General features: G+C 34.6%; 1 protein-coding gene across 3 annotated transcripts in view; it reads left to right on the forward strand.

Annotated features, from left to right (window-relative positions):
* The window catches only part of LOC126975066 (leucine zipper putative tumor suppressor 2 homolog), a 156,762-nt gene that overhangs the window by 128,595 nt on the left and 1,745 nt on the right, over positions 1-26,422 (forward strand). For 2 of the 3 annotated variants that reach the window (XM_050822870.1, XM_050822871.1), the window contains 3 exons: positions 461-566; positions 21,825-21,932; positions 25,228-25,441. In XM_050822870.1, the coding sequence (XP_050678827.1) occupies positions 461-566; positions 21,825-21,932; positions 25,228-25,441 (428 nt within the window). Of the gene's footprint in view, positions 1-460; positions 567-7,514; positions 7,647-21,824; positions 21,933-25,227; positions 25,442-26,422 lie in introns of those variants that run through there. The other variant, XM_050822872.1, reaches the window with a different exon arrangement.

Here is a 26,422-nt window from a genome sequence, read left to right on the forward strand (position 1 = left end):
CTTCCTTGTGCGGTGTTTCCGGGACGATACGACATGGCTACCTTCAAGAAAAGCGCGTACACCTTCCTTAAAGGCCGGCAACGCTCTTGTGATTCCTCTGGTGTTGCAGGAGAGTGTGGGCGGCGGTGATCACTTAACACCAGGTGACCCGTACGCTCGTTTGTCCTCCTATTCCATAAAAAAAAAAAAAAAAAATTAAAAACAAAATTTTATGATCGATGTGGGACACGAACCCGCGACCTGTTGCGTTCCGTGTGGTTGTTCTTCCAACTAAGCTAACAGTTCGAGTGACGTATCGTCATAAAATCTTGTATGCTTTGTTCAACTCTCAGGTTGTGGCTTCATCTACAGGATCTACTTTACAGTTGATAACCTGCTCAACACCTACTGGGGTTGCATATTAGGTAATTGACTTAAGATATCGCTCTTGAAAAATCTAAAGAATAATAATATATGACAGGTTCATCAGACGTGCGCGAGTCTCGCTGGTGCGGGTCGCCGCAGCCCGCCTCGCTGTCCGCTATGCCGCCCGCTCCGCTTCACCAGCGACACCACTCCGCTATAGTGTACGTAAGCTATTTTATATAAATAAATATCAAGTACAATATAAGTACTGAATTTTATTGTAGTAGTGTAGTTTTTTTTTAATGAAAATAAGGGACGAGACGAACAGGACGTTCTTCTTCGCAGTCGTTCCCTCATTGCTGAGGATCGTGACTCCGCTAAAGTTCGTCTACAGCTTTCCTCCATCTGTTTCGGTCTGTCGCACGGTGGAGTGCGATCCTGATGGGTTGCTTAGTCTGGTCGGATATTTGATCAGACCAGCGTCGTGGGCTCCGGTCTCTTGGTCTCTTCCCCTCAATTTTCCCAGTGACCATCAAATGTTCTAGGCTATCGGCACCGCGTCGTATGTACCTAGAGCAGGATGTTCAACTGATGGTTATTGATACGCCTTGCCCATTACAATGCAGTGCCGCTCAGGATTCTTGAAAAACTCAAAAATTCTGAGCGGCTACAAGGACTCACCTTGAGACATAAGATGTTAAGTCTCATTTGCCCAGTAATTACACTAACTGCGACGCACTTCAGTCCGACACAGTAGTGCCGCTCGAATTTTTAGGTTTGTAAAGAATCCTGAGCGGCACTGCATTGTAATGGGCAAGGCGTCAGTTGAACGTCCTGTTCGTCTCGTAAAAAAAAGTAAAAGTATACATTATATAATAGTACCTATATCGGTGACGCTACCTGGAGTATTGTCCTCTTTCCAAAGTGCTCAATGCGTTATAAAAGATTTTACTACAAAAACAAAGAACCCAATGAAAATCATTTGTAAATGGCCAAGAGTAGATCGTGACCAAACCCTTACCATGTACCTAGATGACATAGATTCACCGCACTCCGTACAATTAACCATTAATTATTCTCGTATAGTCATTAATCTAGAAAACGGATCGTTTGCTTTGCTTCTTGTCTTCTGGGTCCCATCAGTAGTATCATTAATTAATGCTGATGCCGTGATACATCTGCAGTTATCTGCGGGGTAATTACCGGCAAATATAAGTGTGTTATTGAGGGCTAATTATTATCTTGTATTTGTTATAATTATAGGTTTGCTTCATTAAGGGTTTGTTAACAAAACATTGGATAGATTATATAAATGAAATCGAATCAAAAATATTTTATTTCGTTGGTAAATTGCATTGCTCGTTCGTAAGGCGAACGTAGTAAGTAAGCGTACCTTCAAAAGGTGAGCACTTAAAAACAGGTGACCCGTACGCTGGTTTGTCCTCCTATTCCATAAAAAAGGCAGATTTCCTTAGAGAAGAACGAGCAAGAATTAGATAAAATAATCGATCTTTTTCAGACTAACTTTTTTTTTTAATGAAAATAAGGGACGAGACGAGCAGGACGTCCAGCTGATGGTAAGTCAGCGAGGAGCATGTTAAACCGGCGTTTCTTTAATGAGTATGAAGATACGAGTAGTAGTTAAAAGTAGTATTATAATGACACTGAATCCTTACTTACGTATTAACTGTTTTAATTATTTTAAATTGTGCATTGTATTTTAGTAGTATACTTAAGTGATTTTTAGTATCGTTGAATTTAATTATTCTGTCACTGCTGGAGGAGACCTATAATTGGCTCACAGTTATGTAAATTAACATATAAGAAAGCCAATAGCTGTTGGTCTTCCTAATAAAAAAAAAGAAACTCTAAGGTTGCACTTTCAAAACAGTATTACAAGTTCTTATGATTTGAAAGAATAAACATCAGAAATAGGGTTAATGACCCGTGTTAAGGCTATGGGTACTTTGCTCCTAGTAGTTATTTTATTATTACTATCATCATATACCACGACTAATGTGCATATTTAAGCTAGCTTTTTAATAGGCTAAATAATTCAAGAATATGATTGATTCAACTGCGACCCTTTTTTGAATTCTAACAAAATATATAATGCAATGATTGATTGATTTTTTTTGTGTAGACAGAGCCTTAGAATGAACGTATTCGTCCACTGTTATTCCATTAATATGTTTATAATGAAAACAAACACAGACGCGATTAATTCAAGTCTTGTTAAATATAAATGTGCATTGTTTTCAATGAATCGAACGTCGAATAACAATAGCTTACATCTGATGGTATTCGTAGTATTGCTTTTGATGATTGAGAGATTGGTATTTGTACAGGATAATTTGGGTTCTATTTTAGTATATTATAGAGACCATATTTGTATTTAAAAATAATTAAATTAATAAAATTTTGATAGGGTTTACTTCCGAATTGCTTTCTTTATAAAATTTTTAGTCACCACGGAATAGTAAAAAAATAAGGACTCCGTGTCATCTTACCTAACAGTTTAGCACCAAAACAAGCCGATTAACGTGTAAATACATAGACCCACGCACACACTTACACTACTACAGGCCGATAGGCGACCATTATGAGAATTGTCATCGTCTGTGAAAGATCAGTTTGCGTCTCAATAAAATATTTTAAAAATGTCGTCGTGCGTTGTGAAAAAGTGTAAAACGATACTATATAAGTATTTGTTGCCATATATGATTATTTAAGGGAGAATAAATTGTGTAACTAGTATCCACCGTAACTGCACACACATTAGCATAACGGTGCTTCACTTGCTAATATCACGGCGCGGAGTCCGTCTTTTTTTACACGTCCGTGTTAGTAACATTATCTGACGATGGAAATCTATGAGTAATTAAAGATTTTTTTATGATGATTTAATTAAAGAGCTCCTTTTAACTTTTGCAATGCATTACTTCGTGCTTGATAAGTTTATATCTCCGTTTATATTAGTTCAGACCTTCCTTACCAAATGAAGCAACCAATACACATTATTCTTATAAAAAAATGATTTTAAATTTACGCATCACATCATATTACAATTTTAATCACATTTTCAAATTTGAACAACATATGCCCTGTTTCAAGAATGTTTAAGTGATTATTTATAACTCATTTCGTCCCCTATTCACTTTAACCTAATTAGTTCTCTGAGAGATGAGCTTATTATCTGTTCCCATCGGGTCGGATGACTCACTGGTATTATACATACCCATATGAGTACAGTCCTTTACAAAGTATCATCAAATTAAATTTTATTATACTAGCCGTCATCCGTGGTTTCACCTGCGTGTAATTTTGTAAACCAGAAAACATATAATAGCTTACGTAGCTATAATCATTTGACATCCCGGATTTTTTAGGGTTCGTAATATCTGTCTGTGTGTCCGTTTTTCATCAAACCCATACGTGTGGGTTATCTATGGATACGTCTTACCAATGATAGTGAGGTCTCTAACATCATTATTGAATAGTTTGTGCGAGAGACACTTACAAAGTGGTAAAATAGGTCCCCCCCCCTGTAACTTCTAAAATAAGAGAATGATAAAAACTAAAAAAAAAAATATGTTGTACATTACCCATGCAAACTTTCACCGAAAATTGGTTTGAACGAGATCTACTAAGTAGTTTTTTTTAATACGTAGAGCTCATTTGCACTGTATGATTTTGAGCAAAGATTTTTTGCCTTTTGCATTTAAATAATTAAATATAAGTTTACTTTCTATATAACTTTTATATTATGGTACTCGCTGCTACGGAACCCTTCATGGGCGAGCCCGACTCGCACTTGGCCGCTTTTTTAAATATTATGTACTTCAGTATCATTACTTTGGGAGGACATTGTATTAACTTATCAATAACTATTATGGTGGAGGACGACAAACGGGGTTACATACGGGTCTCCTGATGGTATGTATGTACTATATTGTATATTATTTCTTAAATATCGATAAACAAATGATGTAAAAATGGGATTAAATACTTCGGCCATTTTGAATCCGCCATTTTGATTTTTAGGGTACCGTTCCTAAATTTGAAATATATAGTTGAAATTTTCACAGATGATGTATTTCTGTTGCCGCTATAATAACAAATACTATAAATAGAAAAAAAAAATATTAAAAGCGGGCTCGCATGCAACAAACGTGATTTTTTTGCTCGTTTTGCTCAGTAATGACAACAACATCAGACTCTTGAAATGTTCACGGAATATTTAGTTATATTAGATTCACTGTAAAAAATAAAGAAGTTAATATCCCATACAACACACGTGATTTTTCTTCGTTGAGCTATGACAATATCAGTCGACACATCTGTTCGTAGCAGTACATACAGCAGTAGCGCAGTAATTGGCGCAGTAATTAATGAATAATGAACAAGCGGGTGATAGCTGTGCGCATGTGTGAGTGCGCCCACATAGACATCCTCGTGATCGTGAATGGGTGCTGCGCTTACGCCGGTCTGTGTTCGGCTGCGCTAACATGTTGCATATTGTTCATGTTATTAAAGTCATAAAAGTCGGTTATTTTCACAAAATCTGTTCCAAGGATTTATTACGCGAAGGCTGAAAGTTATAGTTGAACTTGGGATTGTATACATAAATATATTATTATTTTATGATTCGGCAATGTACCTAAATAAAGCTCAAACTATTTGACAGCGTGCAACGCAGAACTGTTCAAATTGTCGGTGACCCAGTGCTCTGTGAACGGCTGGATCACTTGGTATGACGTAGACACGTCGCTTCATTGTGTCTTCTATAGCATTTTCCGCAATTCAACCTTTGCAAGACACCCATCACCATCTGGTGGAAGTGTGGCGTTCCTCCACAGTGCGCTTTTGAAGGGACTTTCTTCCACGTACTACAAAGTTGTGGAATGAGCTTCCTTGTGAAAATATATATAGATGATATTAATTGATTCTTACATATTATTAACGTCACAAGTTTCCCAAGGAAATATATGAAAGTGTATAGTTAAAAGAATAATTTTTTACATTTTGTTACAATCTTTCTTTTACCATCATTCATTCAACCAATTAACCCCATCGAGAAAAGTTAAAGCAATGGAAGGGAACATGGGATAGTGATTAAGAAATTAGAACTGAGTAAGGTATAGCCAAATAAGAGTAAAAATAAACCAAACTTATGTGCTGTGTGATTAATATACAGTCAATGTTTCATCAACCTCAAGGCAAAATCTGCTAGAAAGAAGATCTAGAAGAAAAGGAAACTGTTAGTGGAAAGTTATGCCAAGAGGCATATTGAACTCATAGATATCCTGTTGTCAAGAGTTATAACCGGATGTAAGTATTCGAGGGTTAGGAAAATTACTCCTAATTATGTTTCCTTTAATAATAATAAATTATTGACCGATTGACATCCCTAAAGATAGAAAATAGATATAGAGAATGAATAGATAATGCGAAGAAATGTTTCTCATTTCATATAAAAATATAATCCGAATGAATTCTCGGAATTGTCACGTCAAATCCTTAAGAGGTGTTAACAAGCAATTATTGTAAGAGAAACTCGCCGTCGAAAAATTTCGTTTTTTAATTTTTTAATAAATATTCATGAAAGTCTTGCACTTAATTAACACAATCTTGTCACTGATTACCTACCTGTTTGTGTTTTACGTTCTCGTTCGCAGAGACGTGCTTCTTTCTTACAATAATGTGATGAACACGCTATATATGAGTATCAGTATTGAATACACGACCTACGCATATTTTACCTTAAGTAAATTAAACGCTTGCTTAGCATTGATCTAATTATTGATCAAATACATTTAAAAATAAATTATTTCACTTAATATTTATAATACATTTAACTAGTCACCATTGTAATGGAATTGAAAAAGGATAGTGTTGGGTTTTAGACTTTTTGTTTTTTATTTGAGCGTCACTGAGCATACTATAAGCAAATTTTGGTAACTCTATCCTCTGTGCTTTGGGCACTTATAACTAGATAAAATAATATATAATTTAATTATTAAAGCTTTGTGATTTTTATTAACAATTTCTTAAGAATCCAACCTAAAATCTCTCTCGTCTCTTCGTATAAAATCAAACACCGCTACGTGAATCCCGCTTACAGCTCTCGTCCCTGTTTTTGGGTAAGTTGCAGGTTATTTACCTTACTACTGTAGAATTCTTTTGCATTACATAAATCTAGGGACAAAATACGTACAATTGTAGGTGTTGTCACCGGTCACTGTCCCTTGAACGAGCGTCTATTTATCATAGATGTAACAGACAGCCCTTTGTGCAGAGGATGCATGGAGACAGAGGAAACTCCAGAACACTTGTTTATGGAGTGCAGGAGTGTGGCCGAATAACGGGCATAAATACTCCAATCACTAGCATCGCTCCCGAATGCCCAATGGCCCAATCAAGAGGATAAGTGTGTAAACAGCCCTGCTAAACTAAACTAAACTAACTCCATAAATCTATTAGATTCTAGAATTGTATTCTGTGCTAATAGACATTATTATCTTTACTTCTCTACTTAGTAGATTAAAATAATAGGAAGATTAGAGGTTTATTAGTTACGTTCACGGACGAGAAAAAAAAAAGAAGGACTCCGTGTCACCTTACATAACAGTGAGGCACCAAGCCAAGCCGGTAAACGTGTAAATACATAGCCCCACGCATACAGTTACACTAATACAAGCCGATCGGCCGCCATTGTGAAATTTGCCATCGTCTGTGACAGATCAGTTTGCGTCGCAATAAAATATTTTAAAAATGTCCTCGTGCATTGTGAAAAAGTATAAAAACAATAATATAAATGTATTTGTGGCTATATGATTATTTAAGGGAGAAAAAATTGTGTAACTAGTATCCCCCGTAACCGCACACGCACTATCATAACGGTGCTTCACTTGCTAATGACGGCGCGGAGTCCTTCTTTTTTTACTCGTCCGTGGTTACGTTATATTTTTTAGTTTAGATTGCAATTATAATGACAAAACCTTCGGTACTTATTTATAATAATTGTATTGCATATATGCAATACCAATTATTATGACTATAGTCTGATGTCTAGTAATTAATAGCTAAAAATGGCGCCATTAATAATTGGGATGTTTCTATAACAACGAGTAACCTTCATAACTGCCATTTGACGTCCAAGTACGGCACGCGCTTGCATTCAGAGCGGGCGCCGCGCCATCATCGCGCGTGTATATTGTGTGTCTATGTTATTTGCTGCATACCGCGTAGTTCTCAGTGAAAGTGCTAATGTGCTCCAGTTAGGAACACGTAATGTACAGGTGGGTTTTGCAGATGATTTTTTGTTAAACTATACATTGTTATTTAATCATTTTTCTCAAGGTCACACAACATTTAAAGTTATGCCTAAAATTTCAAGATTCAATCATTAAAATGAAACATGTAAACAATTGATTTCTATCAAGCTAAATAGTGATTTAAGAAATCAAGTACATCATTATTATCATTCATGAAATTCTAATGTTTTATTAATATACATTTATCTTGCACTTGGAATCCTAAGTTGTTATTGTATACCGATATTGACTGTTATAATAATATTAACCTATAAATAATCGCGTCCTTATTTCTCAATGGTAGGTATCACATGATGCTTAATTTGTTACAAACTTAAGCTTAACTTAGTTAAGTTTCAAAATGATTGCATTCAAAATAAACATACGAGATTTTGTTAATTTACACAGAAACAAAAATCAAAACTGGGCATCATAATGTGCTTACCTAGAGAAGAAAAAAAGTTAAAACCTTCAATACGTCAGATTTCAATTTCAATTACCAAATGTTAACGACAAGACACTTAATTCTTTGCTTTTCTTTCTTTTTTTCTTCCAATATTTCTAGATGCAACATGATTTTACGAAAAGTAATGAAAAAATCCTTGCTTACAAAACTTTTAAGGTTGACTGGGGTATCAATAACGAAGTATACTTGGACATTGATGATTCATGGCCTTTGAAACAGGAGAGTTTTGACCTCCACCGGAAGGGATCATACTTCAACAATCTAAATTATTTTTATACCTATTCATTGAATGAAACTAAAAATATGATTTACTAAAACATTATCATTTAATTTATTCATAGTAGGTAATCAGGTAATCACGAATTTAAAGATACTGCAATTTTTCTTCTGTTGTTGAAATAGTTTGTAATCGAAAAAGTTGTACAATAAAACACTTCCCTAAATTGTCTACGATGTAGCTAATAAATTATACAGGGTGGGGTTTTAAGTGTCTATTTAACTATTCAAATAAAACTCATTTAAGTATTAAGAATTCAATACTTAATATCGTAAAATACAATTTCATCTAACTTATATTGATTTTATGTAGAACAGATATCGCTTTTATAAATTAAATTATATAGATTTTTATTGTTATTTTACAATCTTAATCTGAGGTTTTGTTGTGATTTCATTTCGAGGCATTTAGCATACAAATTGTGTGTATGAGTCACGGTGGAAGAATGTATCATACACACGCAGAGATAATATGGACAGGACATGCGTACGTCCTATTTCGAATATTGATAATCTCGGGTGAATATAAATTAAATAGGACACTCGTATGATACAGTTTTCTAGAATATTTCGCAGATGTCGCTCAAAAACCAGCGGGCTTTTACGCTTTTACCAGTGGGAGGCTCCTTTGCACAGGATGCCAGCTAGATTATGGGTACCACAAGGGCGCCTATATCTGCCATAAAGCAGTAATGTGGAAGCCTTACTGTGCTACGGCTTGAAGGACGCCGTAGCTAGTGAAATTACTGGGCAAATGAGACTTAACATCTTATGTCTCAAGGTAATGAGCGCAGTTGTAGTGCCGCTCAGAATTTTTGCGTCTTTCAAGAATCCTGAGCGTACTGCTCGTCTCGTCTCTTATTAAAAAACAAAAGAAATTTTAAATATTTTTTGTTATAGCGTTGTCTAACTATTGAGGCTTATGACACACAGGCTGCTGACAGACAGACAGCAGGCCGGACAGCAGAGAAAAAAAACCTAATAGCACAGAGTAGGGATAGAATCTTACAGGATGCAGTTAATAAAGATTGAACTCGTTTACTTTATATATAAATAATTTTCATCTGCGATGAACTCCCTAAACTAATGAACCGATTTAAATCAAATCTTGCACAGAGTTTGGTTTGATTTTTGATTCTTGACTATTTTGATTATTTCTGTATGAAGCATTCTTTAAGATAAATTTTTGACGCACAGTTAGTCAGTTTTGCTGAGACATTTATTCATTACAAGAACATGGAACAACAAAATAATAATTGTAATAATTGATATTTATTGGAATGATAATGATCTACAAATTTCATAAAAACGGTTTAATCTGATCTGAAATTATGCATGCTGACCCGACAGAAGTTGTTCTGTACATAATAAATAAAATACTTACTGTTTTTTATGACTTTGTGAAAAATATTTCATAGCATCAAAAATTATTTCGTAAAATATGCTCCCTGTTGTTACATTGAAATTGATTCACAGCAGAACCGTCAAACTGTGCTTCAATAAATTATCTCATAGAAAATATGTCCATACAAAGCAGATATTGGAAGTATTCGTAATTATGGGTTCCAAAACTGAAATAAAAACTATCCTATCTCACAAGTTAGAGTTAACCTCACTCCATGAAGTAATCCCCATTAAAATTGGTTTATTAGTTTTAGAGTTCACTGTAAACAAACACCAGGACACTCGATTTATATATATTAAGATTTGTTAAGGCGAATATATGACGGTTTAACAATAATTTAAAATGTCACGGAATACAATTCGTTGGGCAATAATCAAGTATTTCCTAATTTACGAAACAATACACGTCACATTGACCTATATTCAATGTTATTAATTAATTTAACGGTATTTGAAGTTATAATAAATTAATATTAAAAGACATGATACGTGTAGCATTTATAAGGTTTGAGAGAAGCATGATTCATAAAGACATGTTTTAAGGAACATTCCATTCCAGTAGAAGGCAACAAACAAATCGAATTTTTTCAATTCGGTTAAAATATTATACTTGTGAATGTCAAAAATTTTAATTTTACCAGTAGCTAGTGAAATTTCTGGGCAGAAAGACTTAACATCTTATGTCTCTAGGTGACGAGCGCAATTGCTTGGTTTTTCTAGAATCCTGATCGGCACTACATTGAAATGGGCAGGGCGTATCATTTACCATCAGCTGGATGTCCTGGTCGTCTAATCCCTTGTTGTAGTAAAAAAAAAAACATACCATACCATCGTTCCGGACCCATTGGTCTTCCTCACGCGCGGCAATTTCACGCGAGTATTGCTGTGCTGGTAACTCTAGGACTACGGTGTTTCCACTGCTAGATAATAACTAGGCACTGGTGACCAAGAAGTGATGGTATAACCACACACCTGATCGGGCTATTCATCGAAAGAGGTGAGAGCAATCTTGGGCCTTAAGGCCTGAATTAACTGTGAATACCATTAATTCACTCCAGTTTTAACCGTTTTTCTTTAAAAATTACATAATTAGCAGTTTTAAAAAGATGAAATATATAGTGTATACGTCGGATGACTGTTGTAATTTGTATTTTTCAAATAGCATGTTGTGACATAAAAAATTAAAAAATTGTCATTGAAATATTCAGTTTAAACCTAAACATTCGATTAATATTACTCTAAATATCATAATTTTTGTTTCCAAATGTGGAGTGAAGATAATAACATAGGCTGGTTGTCTTAATTTTTAAGTCAATAATAATTATTAATTGATGATTATTTTAACCTTTAATTACGCCCCGGTCATGAACGCCCGACCTCGCCGCATGACCAAGGTCACAGGCCAGTATTAACGCCTTAAGGCTGTTATTCCAAGAAATCGCCAAAATAGCGCATAATTGAAACCATTTCTTGACGGTTTATATAAAGCTTATATTTTTACAAAATTGTATTATGTTTGTAATAAATTAAAAATGCTTATAATTCCTAATTAAAACTATGGCGATCTAGCACGGGAGTGGTAACCTAGCTCCGGTGGATTCCTTAAGGCCGTTGGCTCGATCCCCAGCCTTAAGTAGCCCAACAGCAGTCGGGTCCAGACAGCCTCGTTCGCTCTGTAAAGAGTGCATCGACTAAGAAGAAGCAACTTAAAAACAAAAAAATCTCATTCTATCCTACCCCTAAAAGAAGATTTTTTAACACATTCCGCGAATTGTGTCCAAATGATGATGCAATATAACTATTGTGATGTTTTAGCAAAGCAATAAAATATATAGTTTTGCAAAATGTTACAAAATTGTACCAATTTGTGGTTTCACACCCATTTCGTTATGACATTCGCATAATAAAGTAGTGTGTGGATGGTTTACATATTTGATGTATTTAAAACTTACGAAAGAACCGCGCAACATTCTATAATCATATTTAATTGTTATATATGTAAGATTATTACAAACGTTATGTTCGATACAATTATTATAATTACATACCTACATACAAACGCTTGGTATGTTTTATTTTTTGATATATTCGTTCTTTTCTTTAAAGTGGGAGCCGGCTAGATTATGGGTACCTGTTTCTGCTGTGAAGCAGTAATGTGTAAGCATTATTGGGTTTTGGTCTGAAGGGCGCCGTAGCTAGTGAAATTACTGGGCAAATGAGGCTTAACATCTTGTGTCTCAAGATGACGAGCGCAATTGGACGTAGTTCCTGAAAAACGTTCCAAGTCACAAACATCACATTATAAGGAATTTAAAGTTTAATAAATGTTAGTGTAATCCATACATGTGGGTTGGGCTACTAAGGCATGATGTCATTTAAAGAGACAGTAGGGCTGCCATTTTTTGTCAGTCCGTTAATATGAATCACGTGACTAGTTTTGTGTTCTTAACTCAATTTCGAAATGATTGTGATTTGGAACGTTTTTCTGGAATTACGTCCAATTGTGGTGCCGCTCAGAATTTTTGGGTTTTTCCTACAGCACTGCATTGTAATGGGCAGGGCGTATATCAATTACCGCCCTGCTTGTCTCGTCCCTTATTGTCGAAAAAAATTCAAACAATTCAATTGCCCAATACAATATAATGAAGACTATAATTCAATCCATTCGACTCGAAAAATACCAGTTACTTACGGAACAGACTAATAAAAATCAGAGTGTATTTATTTCATATCGAACAATTTGTCGATTTGTTTATTTGATCATTGTATTATCTCTGCGTGCACTAAACGTGCCAATGGGAAACAATACAGCAATAGCGATTTCAGTATACTTTTTAGTAAAATTTACAGTTTAGGAAGAAAATAATTTTCACCTTCTAAATTGTGTCATAATATTTTGATTGTGATGTTAATTGCTTGAGCAGAATGTAAACTAGGTTTATTATTTTTTTGCTAAATCAAATAAATCACGTAATCAATAACATATTATGTATTCCAAAGAGTTCGGCGCGTCTTTGGGAAGTCAGTTTTGATTTTTTTTTAATGAAAACAAGGGACGGGAAGAGCAAAGCTGATGGTAATTGATACGCCCTGTCCATTACAATGCAGTGCCACTCCGGATTATTGAAAAACCCAAAAATTCTGAGTGGCACTACAATAACGCTCGTCACCGCGAGACATAAGATGTTAAGTCTCATTTGCCCAGTAATTTCGCTAGCTACGGTGCTCTTCAGACCGAAACACAGTAATGTTAGCACATTACTGCTTCACAGCAGAAATAGGCGCCGTTGTGGTACCCATAATCTATCCGGCAACCTGTGCAAAGGAACCTCCCATTATTAAATTTGTTTTAATTTAATATGTATGTGTAACAATTACCTAGGTACGAGCATGTCAATGATATGTTTATATCTGATTAATATTCTACACGACAGGGCAGTGACGATTTTACATTTTTGCCGGCATAAGGAAAATAGGTAAGTACAGCATTATTGCGTGCCAGCTGATAACAAACGGAAGCCAACTATTAAACACGGTCATTTGAAACAATAACGTGATTATGATCACTTTTAAATTTGAATATGATTTTTTTTTGCTTCAATGCTTAGCGTTGCGTATAGAAGTCGTTTTATTGTGTGTCGTCTATTGCATTTATCACGGGAAGTATGCTGAGATGGTTTTTTCTTGTCAAGAGAATGAATGAAGAACGAATGACGAAGAAAGTGTATAAGGCCAGTGTGAATGAAAGTGTTGGAAGTGGTAGACCTAGGCGGACGTTTCGAGATCAAATCAGGGACGTCTTGAAAAAAGGTCAGGTCAAAAGTACCCTAAACCGAAGAGCATGTATGAAAGGAATAATGAAAGTGGACGAAGCGTAACAAGTATATAAGGATCGTAGCAAGTGGAAAGAAGTGGTCTCTGCCTACCCCTACGGGAAAGAGGCGTCATTATATGTATGTATGTATGTAGTATTCCGTAGAGCTATTTCATTGCTGCCACCGAATTTAGGTAGGTGCTTTCATAATAGAGGATTCACATATTCAAAAACAGAGATGCACGTATTTGCTTGGATCATATTACAAGTTCGATTGTTGTCTTACCGATTGCGTCTACAGTCGTTCGTTGTAAATCATAAAAAAAAGTGTGTGTGTACTTATGTATGCACGTAAGAAGTTATACTTGTTTGGCGTAACAAAGCAAAAATCCTTAAAATAATTTATTCCTCCTGCTATTCTACGTTTGCAGAAAGAACAATATTGTAAAAATCTTGCAAAGATGGCTTTGACAATTAATTAGTAAATAACGAATACGGCTGTATGGTCTTGAACCCTTTGCCTGTTGTCGCAAACGTCAGAAAATTTTAGGAACCAACTTCACCCTGTTACTTTTGTGTTACAGTGATGCGCGCGCATCTGACAATTTCACTCTTATAATTTTTTCATAACGAGGCCTATAGAAGAATAACTTCATAAAACCTTCTTAAGGCTGTATCTTCGACTGTGAGTTGTACATGAATACGTACGTATTCATATTCATAAACTTTTGTAGTAAAGTTTTAAGTGCATTATAGTTATTATGAATGCGTGATAATCATTTCTGATCCCTCACATTTCATATATTATTGCTGATCGCAACTCGTCTAACCTTCTTATAATTTGTTAGTGGTATGTGTAAATATTCCATTGGTGTATTCAGATATTTAAAAATAAATATCTTCGCCTGCAGTCGTTTAGTACGTGTGTATGTTCTCGCGTTACTCTATCATTGGGTATCACTAGATTGCTTTTGAAAAACCCTTTCGTATCTTCATATGATCAATACATTTTTCAACTTACAGCTATTTGACGAGTATAGGCCGATAAAGTATTATTTACATTATTTTATTATTCAATCGATAGATCATAGTCAATGCTGACAGTTGAAACATGAATGTGAATCTAAGATTCTCCATGGGGAAAGATATTCTAAACGGAAACCATGAACTAAAAAACTCAAACTACGACAAAACTACCTCAAAGTGGGGATACTTCCCCCGTCTCCGCGCGCAATAATTCACAATCTTCACGGATTAATTTTTTTCCTTTAGCTTTCAACGGGGATAATTAAGAGAAAACGAAGAAATTGAAATATATTTATTTACGATAGTGACAATAACGTTACATATTGCAGCAACATTTGGTAAACGTTATCAAGCTACGTGAATTGGTGAAGGGGTTTTGACATGGGGAGAAGAACTGATATGAAACTCCCAGCCCATCTTTTAAATCATATATTAACTTGGCCTACTTAATAAATTTATACAATTAAAGGTGGCCTGCGCAGAACAAAACAAGAACCATGCATTATTATGTTTTATGTAATCTGCTGTACTACATATACTTATAAATAAAATTTATATATTACTACTTCTTTACCTATCCAAGAATCTGTAATATATTTCTTAAATTTGTACTCAGGTAGTCCTAGTACACTGTCTGGTATTTTATTGTAAAATTGAATATGGAGCCTTTAACCCTAAGCTAACCTATTACTACAAAGAACGAAAGAAAAATGTTTATTTGTGACGATATAATTAAGTACGTAATAAATACAAAAGACTTAAAAATTAGGAATGAAAAAATTAAACGTAAACAAAATTAAGGAATTTTAATTTCTACGCGTCGCAAAATGGTTCCAAATCAGGATGTTTTGAAAACCAGCGCTGATCTTCCATTGGGCAATTTGGTAACGCCGCCTTTAATATAATATAAGATAAAAACTAATTATAGGTTGTAAGCTAACACAATTCAAAAACAAAAAGAAAAAAAAACAGTGAAACAAACAAACAGACAACACCAAACTATTTTCCTAATTTTGTTATCATCACTTATCTGGATCAGTAGGGTAGAAAGTTTTCTAGCTGATATGATGATATGAATAATCTGAATTGATAAATGACGTATTCACGTCAATAATTATGTATCGATATAGTGCTCATACAGTAATAGTACATATAATCTGACAGTAAACAAATTTTAAAATTCTATTAAACGAAACCTTTATAAGAAAAGCTTACTATAAAATAACGCATTACTTAGATGATGGAAATGCTTGGGAATGAACTTGCACTAATAATAATAATAATAATAATAATAATAATAATAATAATAAAGCCTTTATTACAGTTAACAAAACAAAAATTTACTTACTAGCTAATAGACATACTATAAATCATTTTAATTAATTAATTTATCTTACATAACTATATTATTAACCTAATTATTAGTAGTAACTTTTAAACAGACTGTGTCCTCTTTCTGTTAACTGTTTGTCCTTCGACAAAGGCCTCCTCCAAGGTCTTCCATTCATTCCGGTTCCTTGTTATTCTATTCCATAGTGGTCCTCCTATCTGTTTCAGTTCATTCTCCCATCGTATGAACTGTCTTCCTCTATTCCTCTTATCTCCTCTGGGGTACCATTCAGTTATTGATCTAGTCCATTTTGGTGTTTCATCCCTCATAAAGTGGCCTACCCATCTCCATTTCAAAGTGCATATTGTTTTCTCTATGCTTTTGAACTTAGTTTTTCCTTTGATATGATCCAATCGCACTTTGTCTTGGCGCTTTATCCCGACTACACTTCGTTCTATTGAGTTTTGGCAAACTTTTAACTTACTTAGTTGTTTTTGGGTAAGGGCCCAGGTCTGACAACCATAGGTAAGGCAAGGCAGTATGCAAGAGTTGAATACTTTTCTCTTGTCTTTTATAGAGATTTCCATGTTCTTCATCACTTCTTTTAATGACCAATACTTCTTCCAAGTGATTGTAACCCTTCTGTTGATTTCTTTTTCTGTTGACTCCTTAGTAGCTATCACTTGTCCGAGATAAATATACTCTTCTACATATTCTATGGGTTCATTATTTACTGTTATTATAATTTTGTCAGAATTGGTCATTATTTTCGTTTTTTCGGTGTTCATAGAGAGTCCAACTCTCATGCTTTTTTCTGCTAACTGCTGAAGCATAACCTCTAAGTTTTTACCATTTTCAGAGAAAAGTATCAAGTCGTCAGCGAAGCGTAGATGATTTAGGTACTCTCCATTTATTCTTATGCCATATTCCTCCCAATTCATCTTACGAAATATCATTTCCAATACGGATGAAAATAATTTTGGTGAGATTGGATCTCCTTGACGGACGCCTCTTTCTATGGCAAACTCTGAACTGAATTGGTCGAGTCTTATAATAGCTTTACTCTCGGCATATACTTTTTTCAGGATGCGAATGAATTTCTGATGTACACCTTGTTGTTCAAGTGCGCACCATATAGCATTGTGGTCCAACGTATCAAATGCTTTGTTGTAATCTACAAAGCCTATGTAATATTTCTTTTTATATTCCGAGTATTTTTGCAGGACTTGCTTGACAACATGGATATGGTCTAAAGTTGAAAACTTACTCCTAAATCCTGCCTGTTCTTTCGGTTGGTTAAATTCTAATATATTTGTGCACCTAGAAAGCAAGATTTTGGAAAATATTTTGTATATGTTTGACATAAGACTTATCGGTCTGTAATTTGCAATGTCTTTTTTATCACCCTTTTTGTGTATTAATATTATAGTTGATTTGGTCCAGTCTGCCGGGATAACTTCTGAATCTAGGATATCATTATATAACTCTGTTAGTCTTGGTGCTGATTCTTCTATTGTGACCTTTAATAATTCGTTCGTTATTTGATCTTCTCCCGGCGCTTTGTCATCTTTTTGGGTTTTTATGGCTTTTAGGGTTTCTGAAAGTAGAACTCTGGGAACAGGTTCTTGATTTCTTATTTCTTCAGTACCTTGGTTAGCTCTAATTTTTCGGTCTACCTGGTTTTCCCTTCTTTTATAAAGCTCTTTGTAATAATTTGCTGCTGTGTTTGCTATTTTTTGTCTCTTTAGTATTTCTTTGTTGTTTTTGTCTTTTAAACTTGGCATCCATTCCTTTGCGTGTATCAGTTCTTTGAAAACCTTCTTTACTCCTCCTGTCTTTTCTATGTGTCTTTGTAATGTTGCAGTTCTTTTTGATTTCCTTTCCTTCCTTATATTTTCTTTAATTTTTTTACTTAATGTCGTAATTTCTTTTATATGTTCTTTTCTATTTTCCAATAATATTTTTCTTCGATCCATCAATTCTTTAATATCATCGGAAATTTTGGTTTTGTTGGCTTCATTATGTTTTTTTGTTTCTGTTTTAAGATTTGTTATAAAACTGTTGTATTTTTCTTCTATTGTCGTGCATTTTCCCATTGTAATGTTATTTATAGACTTTAATATTTGCGTTAACTTATTTTCATTAGCTTTACACCGTAGTGGCCTTTCTGCTCTCTGTAATGTTCTTGGCCGTTTTGCCATAGAAATCATCAATTCTGATCGTACCATTCTATGGTCTGTGTCGAATTGAATATTTATTTTATTAAAGTATTTTCTGTTGTTCGTCATAATGAAATCTATCTCGTTTTGGTATTTGCCGTCGGGTGAAATCCATGTCCATTTCTTGTTCTCTTTTAAGTTGCATGAGCTATTCAGAATGAATAAATTATTCTGCAGTGCAAAGCTTATCAATCTTTCGCCATTTTTATTTCTTTTCCCGTAGCAGTATTTATCTAGTATTTGTTCTTCGCCATTTTTCCGTTTACCTATTTTTGCATTGAAGTCGCCCATCAAAATTATATTTTCATGTCCATGCTTTAAAGTATTTTGCAGGGTTTCAAAAAAATGTTCTGTTTTCAGCAAACCTTCTTTATTTGTTGGTTCTGTGGGTGCATATACCTGTATGATAGAAATTTTTTCTTCCTTGCCGTTGCTGTTTGGAATAGTGAGATGTAAGACTGCTATTCGTTCGGAAACTCCGTTTATTTCATCTAACATGTGAGCAATATTTTTTCGTATTAAAAACCCTTGCACTAACTCTGTCTTAATAAAACAAAACATTATAATTTTCTAGAGTTACTTATTATTTTTACAAACGATATCGTGTAGGTCTTATTATTATAAGAAACCAAACATTAACGATTCAAATTAATCAAATATGATTTCAATTAATGAAGATATTTTGACTTTGACAGATGATATTTGTGATATAGTTGATTTCAGAATCGGAAGATATTTGTTACCGCACAATATTTAGCAACACGGAGAATGCAAGTAAACGCGAAAATTTCGTAACAATCGTACGGCGAGAAGATAACATTGATGAATGAAGGTTCTTATTGTCTAGGACTTGATACGCTCCGTCGCTGAAGCAAAGCAAGCTGTGGACCGAAACGTCGGCAACTACTGCGACGTTGGTATTATAGCTCCTTCGTACATACAGTTTGGATGGGAGAAAATGAAAACATAAAGACTTTCAGATACAGGGTTATAGGTATATAGTCGACCTATTCCCGATTAGGGTGCATCGTTAACATCGTTTCCGACTAATTAGACTATAAAAAAACCCTGTCATGAATCCAACCACTTCGAGATATTTGGACTTAAATGTTATGATAAAATCTACCCGATTTTCGGCTATCAACTTAAATATTTTAAAATGTGTAAGACTTATTAATAATAATTATTAAGATGCTTTATGGCCTCAATAACAAATGTACGTAATATTTAATAAATAACGGATTTTAATGGGGATTACTTCATGGAGTTTAGTTTAGTGCAACTTGAGAAATAGGGTAGTTTTTATTTCGATCTGCAACCCATAATTATTTTTATTTCCAATACTTGTTTTGTATGGGCATATTTTCTATGAGGTAATTTATTGACGCACGTTTTGCCAGTTCTGCTGTGAAAAAATTTCATTATAACAACGGGAGCATTTTTTATTCGCGATCTGAATCCCGAATAGGTCATGCCCAGTATATCCATTTTCATTCGCTACATAAACTGTTCAGAAATCTGTTTGTCATTCATCCCCTTAACAATAACATAAGCACTTCAATATCCATACTTAGTATTCCAAATTTTACTTATGAAGTTGGATTAACATTATATTATCATTAACGTATGAGCTAATATTTCAATAACAGAATTTAAAGCGTAATTTCCGAGGAGAGAGTAAAATAAATATCAATGGAACCGGGCACCACTGAAACCTGTACCACAAACGGCCATTCATGACACTTTAGCGATATTACAAGCGAACATTCAAAGAAACCGGCCGTTAACGGACTAATAAAATACCTTTACCGTTCCGAGACGATTGCAGTTTTATACAATTTACAATCACAAAAGTGTGACGAGATAAGGAGTGTATGGAGATTGTTTGCAAGACGTGGTTACAGACGCCACTTGGCTTTAGGTCCTCGTTGCACTCTCAAGCTAAGCGAAAGCGATGATTTTTGGGCTTTACACAATTTTTGTACAAGTAGAACTATTGCAGTGCAAACACGAAAGCGTTTTTCACGGTGATTACTAATTTAAATAATTGAATAAAAACGAGTATTTTAAGTGCGATTCGTCTCCTATTATATTATGTATCGAGTATGAAGTTTTCGTAACTAACAAATTAATAAACACAATTGCTTTACAACGTATGTAGGTAAATGTGTTTTATTATAAAGCTGTTTTGTGAATGAAAATTAAAAAAATTAGCAAAACTGTTAATAATTTACGCCTTAGATACGTCTAAATAGACTGTGACAGCTGTGAAAACGTCGAAAAAACTTGACAGTTAACCTCTATTTAGAGCAATGCATGCACACTAACGCAAAGTGCTATACAAATCGCGAGTGTGAGACATAGCTTGGCAGGCACACTAAAGTATTAAACCATCACAAGGCTCTTTCTAGACGTATAAATTATCTAAGGGTCGAGGTTTAATAATTTATAGCTATATATTTTTAATATTCTTAATATCTATTGTCTCTTCAGATAGTAATTACCACAAACTCCTAAATATTGGAGGAGCATTCCTTACCCAAGATGGCTGCTGGCTGTTCTATTCTATTCTTTACATTGTGGCTTTTGTGGAAAGGTCACCACAACTGAGCCAATTTTACATTATAGTAGACCATTCAGCTTAGAGTTTGTTAATTAATCGGTGTTAAGATATTTACTAGTGTTTACTATAATGTTCGGTGTCAGGATTGAACATAATATTAACCCAAGTTTAAATTAAATTCGGGCGTGGTTAAGTTATTAAAAAATATGCAGGTAATATTATAGCAACAGTAATGTACAAGGGCTGTAAGTATTCTTTAACTTCACACCGGATGTTTTATCGGAGAATTATTGACACGCTCTGAATGAGACCATTCAAAATTTAAGGCCACCTTCAAAGCCTATTATTTACAACTGCCAATTACAGCTCATATTAATTTTATGGCACACGAATATTCAATTATAATTTTATTCAGTATTTGGAAATGTTTATGTCATAAGTATAAGTTTCGACCCATTATTTCTGATAAGGTCAAAACTAAATGAGACTGGATAGGTTCGAAGGTAAGAAAAAAGGTATAAATAAAATCTTCTACAATTTACTAGAAATCACTTCTTTTGGTGATTTTAATCCTTTAAAAAGTACTTTGGGATATTAATTATTATATTTAAGTAACGACATAAAAGGTTTCGCTACAGAAAAGCGCGGGGTTTTTAAAGCGTGTCGGTGCACTATGTTCGCTCTTGTCCGTTTCTTGCGCTTACCGCTCAAGATATTTTCTTTCATAATTCGCTTTAAATCAGTATCTATCTAATAATTTAAATTTATGGTAATGGACAACATTTCAATTTGTCTAATCACGTCGGTATAACTCATACCTACCATGTACAACTTGACATAATTATTAATTTGATACATGAATGTCTTCTTTGACTGACTAATAAACATAGACTAACAATATACTACCTACTGGTATACCTATACATACCTACATAATATAAATTATATATGCTGCAGCGGAGCGGTGCGCTCTGGTTTCTGAATTTAGGTATATCAACATTACGAGATTCAGCGTATTGTGTATTTGCTGCTATAATTTTAACAGGATCAATGATTTATTTCCAGAACGAAGTCCAGTTCGGGCATCGGGACTGACTGCAAGGAGCCAGTGCCGGCCCCTTCTCCTGCTGACTCCGGAGTCTCCGAGCTGGAGAGAGACCAACATGACTACGGGTTGGTACCTAACACTTGCAGAATGAAGAAGGGAAAAATGAAATATTTGTCAGTTTTAGGCAGCAAATTTCATATTTGAAGCGCCTATTTCGAGAACGAGAGAGATTTCTCTTAGCTTTCTTCTTTAGCTAAAATTATAGTTGGAGAAATTAATAACATGGTGTCATGTTAGCGGAAATCACCGAAAAAAAGGCTTGCCGAACAATTTACGTTTTTCGGCTTATAACGCTATGACACTCATTTTAACTGATACTATTTTAAAGCCCGTCTTACCAATTTTTCAAAGTTTTGATTAATAGCAACTCAATTATAATTTATTCAAACTACATAGATCCGTCTCGTTCGACGTTCCAACTTCACTCGGACCCAAGTTGTTTCATCGTAGTAAGTTATTTGAGAAAACTTTCAGTTAAACTGTCGTATCAAATACATATCGCCACCCATTCTTGTGCACCAAAGGACCACAGGAGCGGTTTCAAAAGGTAAAAGACATAAAAATTTTAGGAATTTGATCAATTCTAGTTTTTAAAAAACATAATATTTCACTTTGAGATTAAAACAAGTAGGTATTTAAACAGAAATCCAAAAATATGTCATTGCCAAAAATTATAAAATTAGTTTTTTTTTTATTGGCCAATACAGAACAAATACATATATTTTTATGAAATAAGTACCACGAAAACCTCACGGGTTTATCTGGGTACCTAGAGCCATTCAATTATTTTTTTCCAAATTCTATTCTTTTTTCAGGAAGTATCTTTTAAAGCGAGTTTTGATTTTCGTGGTATTTATGTACATTTCTTGCAGCTCTTTGGGCAGTTCGTTAATGTAATCTGGTATTACGTAATTGACCGTTCTCTTCCCATATTTATTATTATTTTTTGGTAAAATGTATTTGTGATTTATATAAAGTTGTCGTAAACCAAAGGGTCTATTTTTTTAAGATGGGTGGGATTATTAATTTCGGTTAAAATAGAAAATTTAGCTTTATCATAAACATTCATGACACAACAATGTCCAAAGAGCTGATCATAATTTTCCTTAATTTTATTTAGTACATGTTTTGGTACAATTGATTGAGTAATCTTAAATGCAGGTTATAAATATTTTTCACATTTGTTTTGCAGGACCTACCATAACTACTAATACCATAAGCGATGACAGAGTCAGCTAGGACCATGTACAGGAGTCATAATGTCTCTAACTATATTATGATTTTTTTTTATTATATTTTTTAACTTGCTTGCAAGACTATTCCATCAACTTCTAGTATGTACTTCATCGTAAAGTAACCTAGACTATTAAATAAACTAAAAAACCAAACTAAACTACAAAAAAACTAAATAATTTGACTATAGTTGAATTCAATTATTTGTACGGTACCCGGTGAGGTCATAGGATGTATGTTTCCGGTTTTTTTCACTGAATTTAATAAAACTTAAAAATTATCTGCTTCACATAAATCTTAAATACGTCCTGTTTTAAGTACTGTGATTTTCTAACTCGAATTAATTTATTATAATTAAGAAATTTATTTCTTGTTAGAGAACATAATTTATTCGGTATTATGTCTGAAATAAAAATAAACGATAAATTAGAAAAGATATCATAGATTATGTGACTTTTAAAAGAAATATTGGCGAAAATATACAATTTGCATGAATTATTTATGTACGTTGAGATAATCTTAGGAAAGTTGATCTTATGTTAAATATAAAATATAGAATCCATTCATGTGTTTTATATTAGATCATTTATACGTCTAGAAAGACCGTGACAGCCGTAAAACATTGAGTCGAAAAAAATTGAGATTGACTGTTAACCTCTATTTTGAGCAATTTACACTCAACACAATCAATTAACACAACTCAAAGTGACAACCAAATCACGAGTGTAAGACGTAGCTTCTCACACACACTAAAGTAATAAGGTTTCAAGGAGCTTTCTTCCACGTACTACTAAGCTGTGGAATGAGCTTCCTTGTGCGGTGTTTCCGGGACGATACGACATGGGTACCTTCAAAAAAAGCGCGTACACCTTCCTTAAAGGCCGGCAACGCTCTTGTGATTCCTCTGGTTTTGCAAGAGAATGTGGGCGGCGGTGATCACTTAACACCAGGTGACCCGTACGCTCGTTTGTCCTCCTATTCCATAAAAAAAAACCTGGCCTGTTTTCATCGTTTGTCAATAGTAAGAGACTCTATCTAGACGTATAAATCATGTGTATGTTTTACATCACTGTGACTACGGTTTTGTATATATTGTTAACTCATAAAAGACGTGTCAATGCAATAATAATTTTACAAAACCTATGACCCTCATGTTATGGCGTATATGAGTTCCTTCTTACGAGCTTTATTGTACCTTACGACTGGTAAAATTATAGTTAGAGACAATAATTCATACGGCCTTAATCTAAGCTTATTTGAGAACACATTTTTCGAGATGATGAAGGCTTTTTATTTTCTCTGACGTATGTATAACATCATTTACTCCTAAGTGGCTATACGTAATAGGTCTATTTCCACATTGATGTCAAAAAAAATCTTCTTATTTTAATATTTTTTTGACAAACATTTTTATTTTTATTATGATTCAGAATTAAAAAATACATACAACTTCAAATTTTCACCTGTCTACGATTAACACCTATTTTTGTATCGCCATTTTTATATTATTCTATTCCATCCACACATATGCAATAGAGTTGCAAGATGGCAGTCGCATATAATTATTGTAGTAGGTACGATATATTTGGTAGGTGTGAGAATCGATCGTTATCTATTTTTTTATAGTCAAGAAATTTTAATTATTCCATTTTTTTATTACTTTATATGGCAATACAGCGTTTGCTGGATGCTCTATATAATATAAGATATTTCCACCGATAATTGACTCATTAGGAAAACTCAGAAACTACAAAGCCTAAAAACTTGGCATTTGGAAGGTAGGTTCTTTCTAGGACGTATGTGTCGGCTAAGAAGCTGATTGCTGATTTGAGAAACTCCTCCCCTAAGGGGGTGAAAGGGGGTTAGGTAGTATGTAAAAGTCCTTTGTTTTTGAAGTAAGAGACGTGAAAATCGACATTCCATTAGCTTTAAATAATAAAAATCGTAAAAGTTTTGGGAGATCCCCTTTTAAGGGTGGTAAAGTTTCTATAGAAAAGTTGTAACTATAGTTATTTCAACTTGAAATTTGAAATGAAGGTTCTTTATAGGGGGCAACTGCTCGTGTGTATTAATCCTTATTTTAGGCGTATAATAAAATTTACTTTGACTAATTAATTATAATTGCAGCACGACGGATCGTCTGCGCGGTAACGACGTGCGGTTCCGAGCTCCGCGCATGATGCTGCAGACCTGTCGGAGCAGGGACGAGCGAGACACGGAGCTGGCCCGGCTGAGGAGAGACCGGGCGCTGCTGCGGCAGAGGCTCGAGGACACCGAGTGGAGCCTGTGCCAGCGAGCCGGCGAGATATCGCTGCTGAAGACACAGCTCAAGGAAGCACAGGTTGACAGAGATCTCATTTAGAAATATTAACTTTACTTTTTTATGACAATAAGAGAGACGATGAGGACGTTCAGCTGATGGTAATTGATACACCCTGCCCATAACAATGCACTGCCGCTCAATTGCGCTTGTCTCCTTGAGACAATAGATGTTAAATCTCGTTTGCCCAGATGATCAGACAGGGGCCATGAGAGAGATCTCATTAGATAATTTATACGTCTATAAAGAGCCTCTTGCTGCTTTTTATGAAAATAAGGGACACTACGAGCAGGACGTTCAGCTGATGGTAATTGATACGCCCTGCCCAATACAATACAGTGACGCTCAGGATTCTTGAAAAACCCCAAAAATTCTGAGCGGCACTACAACTGCGCTCGTCACCTTGAGACATAAGATATTAAATCTCATTTGCCCAGTAATTTCACTAACTATGGCGCACGTCAGACCGAAACAAAGTAATGAGTACACATTCACGAAATAGGCGCCGTTGTGGTACCCATAATCTAGCCGGCATCCTGTGCAAAGGAGCCTCCCACTGGTATTACTGGTGGTACTGGTACTGCTAGACAACAGATGGAAACTGGTTTATTACTTTAGTATGCGTGCATTGTTCAAAATAAAATTACGTTAACTAAACTATAAACCTCAATTTTTTCGATATTCACACAGCTACACGCCTGATATTTTCAACACATATATCCAATTACATCGTGCTTTTTACGCCTAGGTTACACTTCATCCAAGTCAACATTTATAATCAATCAAATCAAAAGATGCAATGATGCTGAGATCTAAATATTTGTCTTTTTTGTAGATTGCTAGAAGCATCTAATTTTTTTTATGACAAGAAGGGACGAGGCGGGTAGGACGTTCAGCTGATGGTAATTGAACCGCCCTGCCTATTTCAATGCAGTGCCGCTCAGGATTCTTAAAAAATTCTGAGCGACACTACAGTTGCGCTCGTCAGCTTGATGACACATA

The sequence above is a fragment of the Leptidea sinapis genome, chromosome 34 (genome assembly GCF_905404315.1).
Source record: "Leptidea sinapis chromosome 34, ilLepSina1.1, whole genome shotgun sequence".
NCBI classification, from domain to species: domain Eukaryota; kingdom Metazoa; phylum Arthropoda; class Insecta; order Lepidoptera; family Pieridae; genus Leptidea; species Leptidea sinapis.